This window comes from Scatophagus argus, chromosome 20 (assembly GCF_020382885.2).
Source record: "Scatophagus argus isolate fScaArg1 chromosome 20, fScaArg1.pri, whole genome shotgun sequence".
Taxonomy (NCBI): domain Eukaryota; kingdom Metazoa; phylum Chordata; class Actinopteri; family Scatophagidae; genus Scatophagus; species Scatophagus argus.
Window position 1 is genome coordinate 60,334 of NC_058512.1, and position 9,123 is coordinate 69,456.

Below are 9,123 nucleotides of genomic sequence, written 5' to 3' on the forward strand. Positions count from 1 at the left end.
GAGATGGTGAGCAGGTGACAGCAGCAGGTGGAAGCAGTAGAGCAGATGGGGGGCAGAGCAGACTGTGACACAAATCAGCTCTTGTTCCAGATCAGATATAAACATTTAATAAAAATTAACAACATTTAATTCTCATTGAATGATATATTATTTAAACATTTACCTTCAAGACAGTCATCTAGCTAAAGTGACAGGAAATTCAATAAAAACCTTCAAAATAAAAGCCAGTACGAATGCACCAAACTCATCTAACGAAGTATTTAAGACTCAAAGTCACACATCAAACATAGAATTTCCTGACATAAACCTGCCAAAATTAAAGCATTCCATTTAAAACTATGGTTTCAAATCAAGATTTTTCAAAATAAGAGCAGACTAATCAATACATGTTCATTTCAGGTTTTTAATTTTCATTTTCAAACAGTATTGATAATGACAAAATTCACAAATAATTTCTATATGTAATATAATATTTAAATTGTATTGTTTGTTATATTAAATTAATTTACATTTTTTAAATAAATATGTTATTGATAATTGCGGAAAAACAGCACAATAAAACAAAAACCAGTGAGGACAAGCCGATCTACTGCGTCAGGTTGCTGAGGCTCCGACTGGTGGAGAGGAAATTACCCACAAAGCTTGGTACCTGCAGGCCTGTTGTTATGGTGATACCACCGCACCAAACCTGCAACACAGTTTACAACTGTTAGCACTGTGATACTGTGAGGAAGAGAACTGCTCTTTTTTTGCTGTTCTTCTCTCATTTGAATGATATCACGTTTAGGGACTAGGCTGACCCAGGAACAGCCAAAGTCATTAAGCACAGTTGATCATTTATTTATTTATTTAGCTTCTGTCTGTTGTCTGTTCTGTTATTCTTCTGTTATGGTTCTGTTGTTGTTCTGTTATATAGTAGTGTACTACTGACTGTGAAGGCGGAGTACATGTAGTACTAGATGTGTTATTGCTGTATTGTACTGACTGTGAAGGCTGGGACGAGCGGCAGGCTGAACTTTGTTTTGAAAGAGTGAAGAAGATGAAGCCGATCGACGTCAATGAAGGACAAATCACCTGAAAGAGAAGACGAGGTGTGAAGACTCCCAGACAGAAAAGCTGAAGTAAAAATGAAAGATGAAGAGAAGAAAGTGTCTCAAGGAAAGTGGAGTGTGATCACCCAGTGACTAAAAATGTTAGTGTGTGTTGTGTGAACGATCTGAAAGCCGAAGTGGATGGACCAGGAACAGTTGAAGTGTGTACACTCTAAGCAGATGAAGTGTCTGAGCAGTAGATGTGAGCTTAAGAATGAAAGTATGTGGACATTCAGTTGTTGTCCAGTGAAAGCAGCTGAAATGTATAAAACCACAGGACAACAGAATAACATAGCATCAGAAAATGTAGTTAAAAAAGAAAAACAAAGAAAGAATAGAAAAACAAAAAACAATAAGAACAATAAAATGAAATACTGGGTACCACTGTCATAGTCACAGTAGATTCCGATTCGCTGAGGCAGCGGCCAATCCAGTGCCTTCGCTCGGTTGTTGTGCTTTGCAGCAAGTGAGGTCTGCAGCCATTGGCTGGCGTGGAGACACCATGAACCAGCATTCTTCCCTAACTGGTCAAAACGGCCAAGGCTTGCCCGGTAGGCCACACCCACACTGAAGGACTTCCAGTCAGCCAAGGGGCGCAGCTCCCAGTAATGACAGCCACCAATCATCTCCTGGTCACCTGTTCAGATTCAAAATATTTTTGTTCCACAATTAATGTATTTTTGTTGTACTGAACTAGAATTAATGCTCAGTATAAAATATGTATAAACTAATTTTATTCACAGCTCATATAGTAGTAGTCATGTAGTCTTGTAGTCATAACTAACTTATGAAGTATTATAGTGTAGCAGAACTCAGTGTCAAGTACCCAGTACTGTATACGACTCTCCAGCGAATCGGTCACGTCCTGCTCGACTTCCCGCTGTTTTATTGGGTGAAGGGGTGGCACTTCTGCTACTAATAATATTAAAGTTACAAAACAAGTTAATGTTGAACCGCTGAAGGAATAAAAGTGGAAAAACAAGGTGAAAGAGTCAATGAAGTCAGGCCAAAGCAATGATGCAGCAAAGAGAAAGATGAAAAATATAAATAAAACAACACAAAATCGAACTTCATATTGATTATAAAGATGTGCACACAATTCTTGTTGAGTACCAAAAAAAATCGAGTAATCAGCAGGCAGATTTTAATATAAATATACTACATCATAACAGAATTTTTATTACTACAATAAATACATACACACATTTCTGACAAGTTTGAAGCAAACTGAATAAATTAGCTGCTTGTCATGTGGAAAATTTTCTGATGTCAAAAATGTTAAAGCAGAAATTTATAATCATCAACATCAATAAAAACATGACAGAAACATGAAGACCTGAATATTTCACTGAAAACTGTGATGTCAGCAATGATGTGATTGGCTGCATGAGGTGAGAAATGGTGGATGGAAAGTGATTGGTGACACAGTGGCTGCTAGGCAACCAGTCAGTGATGACAGGTTCTACCTGAGTGTGACGGAGAGGAGGCAGTACGGAGACTGCAGAGCGACAAAAAGGTCAAAACACACAAACAGAGAAACAAACCAAAAATAAAATGAAAAAAAATCTGAAATCAGTCATTTTCAGTCCAACTGATTTATCAATGTACCTTAATGTTAATATGTAAAGACTGTTGCCAGGCAACATCTATAGCGCTGTCCAATCAAGAGCAATCTACAACTGTAGTAAGATGAGCTATGATTACACTTCCAGAAATTACACTTTAAAGACGCCAAGTGATTCATTAAAGTTTGCTTTACTTTATTTTGAGCAGAGAAGCAACAGCATTTCTTCATTTATCTTCACTATTAGTATCATGATGTGAAGTTTGAGGTATTCTCAGTTTGTATTCTTATTAGATAGCATTTAGTGTAGTTAGATCAACCAATATTTTCCTCTTTTACCCATCAGGGGCTCATAGCTTTCTAGCATCCTAATGCTCTGTCAGTTAGTCAGCAGTTATAGCTGCAGTTAGTGGCTATAAATATAAGCAGCTAATCTCTATGTAAGAACTATTTTGTGAGCTCTAAGATCTTTTAAGTTAGTGATAATAAAATTGCCCTGAGAACTGAGGACTCATGATAGCATGAGGGTAAGTTTGATGTGAAAAACAGCTGAACCGCTGGCCCTTTCTCAAGAGTTAATTATTCCCTTATCTTGAAAGCATCACATTATCAACCTGTTCCCAGCAGAAAATTACTTTTACTATTACTTTGAATATCTATCAGAGATCAGGAACCCAAGGCAGCACAGAGCAAGATGATATTCAAAGTTCAATCAACAATTGCAAAACAATCCCTCCACAATGCATTTAGTGGCTCATCTGGAGCTTTCGATTGTATCTCATGATCTTTCTCAGCAGATAGTGCTCCTCATATATATAAGATAACATATAAAAACCTGACAACTTCCTTACCTGCTCTTATTCTCTTTTCCTCTCAGGCGAGGGTCGTGACCTTTGGCCCCCTGCGGCTCCCAGGTCACCGTGTCACCCTGAACCTTCAGTTCGGCGTGAGCCGTCGCTGCATCAAACCCAAAATTATACGCTGCAATAAAATAAGTAGTAGTAGTGAGTTCTGTCATCACATGCACTAGAGACACACCCAGTGTTACAGTTTGATGGAGTTAATGTCCACTTTATTAGGAACACCTACAAACTCAAACTGCCATGTCATCAAACAGAACAAAGTTAGCATGTCCAGTCTGGAGGCTCACATTGTTGTACTGTAATCACACTGACAGCAGCACACACCAGTGTCCAGTTTATAAGGTAGTGTACCTTATAAACTGGACACTGTAGACATACACATAACACAAAGTTCATTCACTCATTCACACATCCATGTATTCACCTGTGGTTTCCAAGGCGACAGGCTCAGAGAACTCGCCAGGGGCCGCTTTGTTTCTCGCTCGAACTCGAAGGACAATAAACTCAGAGTCAAACTTGAGACCTGGAATTTTTAAAATATTGAAACATTTGATTTTTAAATGACTCTTGGCTCACACTTATAAACAAATTCGAACTAAGCTTCAATCAATCAATGCTAGCTATGAGGCGACATGCTAACATCAGTGTTTACCATGTTCACATTGTGTTACCTGTTCGGCTGATGGGATTGACCTGTGGACCTCTGACCTCTCACCTGAGATGGTGATGTGTGTCTCTCTGATGTCCCGGATTTTTTCCCAGTGCACGTCGCCTGTCACTCTCAGCAAACTGTTGCGATTTGTTTTTCGATATTCAAGTTCGTAGTGTTCTATTGGTCCACTGATACCGATGTCTGCATCACCAGCTGGTCGCCAGGCAACCGTTATGGTGTTATCACGGATGATGCAGCTGGAGACGTCAATCTCTGGAGGTCTGGGAACTGAAACAAGGTCCTCTTACTTGCTTGTTCCAGAGCCGTGAATGAGATCACATGTTTTAGTAACAGATTACCTTTAGCAGTAAAAAGAAATATAACAAGATTTCAGTGACATTATTACATTTTCTGCAGCATCTGTCAACAATGTTGTACATGACATTAAAGTGTGGCAGACGTTTGTCTCTGGAAAGCTGCACATTAGTGACTGTAGATGAGGACACTGTTGTGTCCACAGTCCACAGTGATCATATCCTATCACAACCTCTGCAGTCCAGCTTTGACCTGAAAAGTCTTTTTGGAGACTATGTAAAATAAATCAAGAGCAATAAAATTATTTATCTATTTATACCAGCTGAAACAAGTTTTTCTTGTTATTAGCTGTCTGCTATCATGAGTCTGTTGACCAATCAGAGGCTGACAGTCTTCACAAGGCCACTCAGCATTGCCTGCCACTAAATTTGTAATGAAGAGCAATAAACTTTTGTCCTTCATTTAGCAACAACCAGTGAAAGTAAAAGTAGTTTGATCAGTAATGCTTTACTCACAGAATGTAACACAGTCAACTAACTTATTTCTTGGAATATTTAAATCTATGTAGATTTTGAAAGCAAGTTACCAAACACCGTCTGGAGCTCTCAACAATCTGACATGCTCTTCGTCTGCAGATTGCTTGATTGTCATGGAGACAAAAAGTTAAAAATGTGCAGATGAAAATCATGTGGTATGCTCAAAAGATCTGAATAAGTCAGAAGGTGAACCTTTGAATTTGACAATTTGAAAACATTTGCCAAAATAACGACAACAATGCAAAAGGTATAAAAGAAAAAAGTAAATAAACAAGAAATAGAAAAAGGAAACAATTTATTGACTTTTTGAGAGTTGCTTTGTTTATTGTTGTGACGCTGGTACATAGAGTACAAGAAGGATAAAAATAATAAAGTGATAAACAGAAATAGAAAAACTGACTGAAAACAAATTATGTTAAAACAAACAAATAACAAGAGCAGGTGTCACTCACCTGGCAAGAAGTGAAGCCGTTGAAGTCCTGCCCTCTCTGCACTAAAGTCAACGGTAAACTGTGACATGTTTTCCGACACTGCTGGACGAGTGGTCAGCCGAAACGCAGGAGCCATGGTTACCCTGGTTACCAAATCACCAGATCAGAGCTATGATTAATTAATTTAATTTAGTAAACTCTAAACTGTAAGTTGTTCGGTTAAATTAAAGTGTTACTGTTTGAGAAATCAACAAAAAATATATTGACAGAAAATAAATAAAATTAAAGTATCACAACTGATCGATCACAATTAACAAACAATTAACAAAACACAAACTTAAAAAGTATTGATAAAAAGTGTCATTTAATAAATAAATGATAACTGACATCAAAAATCCAAACATTAAATCAAATTTTGATCACATTTTAACAGTGAACATACCTTTCTTTGATTTGTTTTGCAGCCTGGAGAAAACAGATAAAAGAAACTTTTTGAAAAAAGAAAATTGTTATAATTAAAAACATTTCTGGTTGTGTTCACAAGTCTATTTCATATAATAATATATAATATATATAAAATACTAATTCAATTAAGCATGATTTTACACAACTGATACCCAGGAGAGTTTCAGATGTGACCAAGTTTCTGTGAAGATTTAACCTCTTCCTCCTCCTCATCTCATACCTTTAGGAATTCTTCTTCATTGGTGATCGTCAGAGTTTGATTTGCAAACTCCAGTAGCTCTTCACACGACAGCAGAGCAAACTTTCCTTCTGACAGCTGTTTCTGAAAAATAATAATAATATCCTTTAAAAATTGGTGAGAAAAGAAGGAACCTGTGGAGGAGAGGAGATAAAGTGAAAGAAAATAAAAATACTGGAAAAATATTTGACAAAATCACATTTAAAAAAAGCACAGTAAATATTAAAGTAAATAAAGTAAATATTAAAAAGAAAATTTTACTATATGGGAGTAAAGAATTGTAGTAATTTTATTTTTAAATGAGAAAGTCTGTTTAAAAATTATATGAGGCAGAAAAGACTAAATTAATAATGGAATATTTTGAAAATATTTTTAAAAATTTTCTTAATATTTGGTAAATATCTGTGTATGAGAAAAGAGAATAAGAGAAGGAATTAAAATAAATATGTAAATGAAAAATGAAGGAAACAAACAACAAAAGGTTATAAAGGATAAAAACATTTCTTAACCTGAAGCTCCGCCTCTTTCCTCTGCTTCTCCTCTTTAATGTCGCCATGAAGCTCTGCCCTCTTTTCATCCAGGGCGGAGCTTAGCAGTTCAAGCTCCGCCTCCAGCTCTGATATCACCTTACATGATTCCTCCTGATTGGGCAGCCAAAGATTACTGCAATTATTTGATTTTCATACTTTAGTTAGCTCCCTCCCACCTTTCAAAGCTCCTCCCTCTCACCTGCAGTCCTGTCAGTGTGTGGTCAACTGTTTCCACAAAGTTCTGGAGCTCTTCATTCTTACTGGATAATGTGCTGATAATCCTGCGCAGAGCTTCCTGTATAGCACACAAACATGAGTTTTATTTTGACCGTGTTACATCAAACGTTTTCAGTTCATCATTTACAGTGGAACAAATAAAGGGGGCCTTGCGGTCTGAGGGAGATGATGAAGGTTGGATTTTAGTCTCTTGTTTATTCACACCTGTGTTCTGTATATTAAAGACTAAATTAAGGAATTTGGTCAAAACTGGAAAGTGTCATGACAGAACTTTTTTGGGATTTAGTCCTCTATAAATGAACTGAACTGAAAATTGAATTTTTGGCATGACATGAAGTAAACCAGAATGTCATCCCATCCCATCTTCTTCAGAAGCCAGGTGGTCCGGTGGACTCTCCGCCTCCACCGTCTCTCCATCCTCAGGCCCGTCAACAACTCCCTCTGACTGTAAATGAGCAAGGAGGAGGAGGAGGAGGAAACGAAGCAGGCCCGCTGTGCGTATTCATGCGTACATATTTCTGTAATGTGGATTTATTTCCATCTGTCAGATTTCTTTGACACTTATCAAGATACTTTAATCTCACACCTCTCTCTCTCTCATTCATTGTGGATCTTGCTCACCCACTCTCGCCTTTCATTCAGCCTGAGTGGAGATTCAGGTCACTGCTCCTGTGTACAAGTACTGCAGTACAGCAAGAAATCACAAACTGTGATGTTAGTAAGATTCTGTTTCACTGATCTACTTTGTATTTTATTTCCTTCTCTAAGACGTTAATATTCCTTTTATGTATAACAACTAAAATACAAGTCACAGTAGAGAGACAGCTGAACGGATGGACAGACAGAGAGGGAGGCAGAGTTACATGGTGAATGAAGGAGGTCAAGTTACCTGAGAGAAAAGCACCTGAACTGCCACTGTTGGTTTATTTTCATAAAGGTGCTGAGAAAAAATGAAACATTAACCTGCTCAGTCCATTCAGACTGATACCGACTTGACCAGTGAGAGAGTCTTATCTGTAAATCCTTCATTCAAAGTGAAGCCGACTTGACCAGAGAGAGAGGGACTTTGGCAGCTAACAGCTAAGCTAATCCTCCATTGCTCTCCTACATGGGTGTCTCACACACACAACCGACAGATCAGATGATGTTATTGATCACTGATTGATCAAAGTCTTACCTTCTGAGTGTCCATCACCTGAGAAAGAGAGAGAGGGAGAGAGGGGGAGTGTGTGAGAGAGAGAGAGACAGAGAAAGAGAGAGAGAGAGAGAGAGAGACAGAAAGAGGGACAGAGGGACTGACAGGAAGTGAAGTCATACGCAACATGAGTGCCCCACTTCCTTTCTGGAGTGTCAAAATAAGAGTCTGAAAATAAAGTTAACAGAAAAGAAAGAAGTTGATTAGTCATAGCATGATGTGTACTGTATACAATGTGTACTGTATATAGTACATTTTAGTACTAAAACTTCACTGACTGAAAGAGACTGAAAAGTCTCTGAGTATGGAAAGTCAGTAAGGCCAAGATTCATCTTTGTTGTCCTGCTGCGTTTAAAAACCTGCACACAGCGAGTGGCAGTTCTACAACCGTTTGTGCTGGAGGATCTGGATCTTTTCTATACCGCTTATCCGTCAGGGTCGCGGGGGAGCTGGAGCCTATCCCAGCTGACTACGGGCGAGAGGCGGGGTTCACCCTGGACTGGTCGCCAGTCAATCGCAGGGCCAACACACAAAGACAGACAACCACACACCCTCACACTCACACCTAGGGGGCAATGTAGAGCAGCCAGTTAACCTAATGTGCATGTTTTTGGGATTGTGGGAGGAAGCCGGAGTACCCGGAGAAAACCCACGCAGGCACAGGGAGAACATGCAAACTCCATATAGAAGGGCCCAGACCGGGATTCGAACCTGGAACCCTCTTGCTATGAGGCGACAGTGCTAACCACTGCACCACCGTGCCGCCCCACTCACCACATGTGAAGACAAAAAGAGCTGGAACATTTTCTTTCACAGAACAAGCAGACCTTCAGAGCAGCTGAAAATACAAGACGACATCGAACATCCCCAAAACAACAGCATGGAGCTAAAAATAATTGTAATATTTCATGAACAAAGTCATTGATCACATTTTTGAATATTATTAATTATTTTTCAAAATTGTTTCTTGTCATTTCTTGTCAAAATATTTAAAATTAAGTCTATT

General features: G+C 38.5%; 1 protein-coding gene across 4 annotated transcripts; it reads right to left on the reverse strand.

The window, feature by feature from the left end:
• Nucleotides 1-389: 389 nt before the first annotated feature.
• fsd1l (fibronectin type III and SPRY domain containing 1-like) lies at nt 390-8,604 on the reverse strand. 4 transcript variants are annotated; one of them, XM_046374743.1, is made up of 13 exons: nt 8,100-8,604; nt 6,885-6,980; nt 6,665-6,796; nt 6,138-6,239; nt 5,895-5,917; nt 5,474-5,595; nt 4,234-4,458; nt 3,943-4,041; nt 3,507-3,612; nt 1,918-2,006; nt 1,474-1,728; nt 986-1,074; nt 390-688 (listed from the first exon to the last, which is right to left on the reverse strand). In XM_046374743.1, exons 1-13 carry the CDS (start codon nt 8,244-8,246, stop codon nt 587-589), a joined length of 1,587 nt encoding a protein of 528 aa, XP_046230699.1. In that variant the 5' UTR covers nt 8,247-8,604; the 3' UTR covers nt 390-586. The 4 variants fall into 4 exon arrangements, with proteins under 4 accessions (XP_046230699.1, XP_046230698.1, XP_046230697.1 ...); XM_046374742.1 differs by having other exon boundaries at nt 3,507-3,636; nt 6,138-6,233; nt 8,100-8,603; XM_046374741.1 differs by having other exon boundaries at nt 3,507-3,636; nt 8,100-8,602.
• Between the last annotated feature and the right edge of the window lie 519 nt (nt 8,605-9,123).

Excerpts from the sequence above, each read along its gene's own strand:
- fsd1l (XM_046374741.1), bottom strand. The coding sequence starts at position 8,246 with ATGTTGCGTATGACTTCACTTCCTGTCAGTCCCTCTGTCCCTCTTTCT. Across the intron at positions 2,007-3,506 it reads GGAAAAGAGAATAAGAGCAG|TAGCAGAAGTGCCACCCCTT; the intron begins GTAAGGAAGTTG and ends TAATATTATTAG. Across the intron at positions 689-985 it reads CGCTCGTCCCAGCCTTCACA|GTTTGGTGCGGTGGTATCAC; the intron begins GTCAGTACAATA and ends ACTGTGTTGCAG.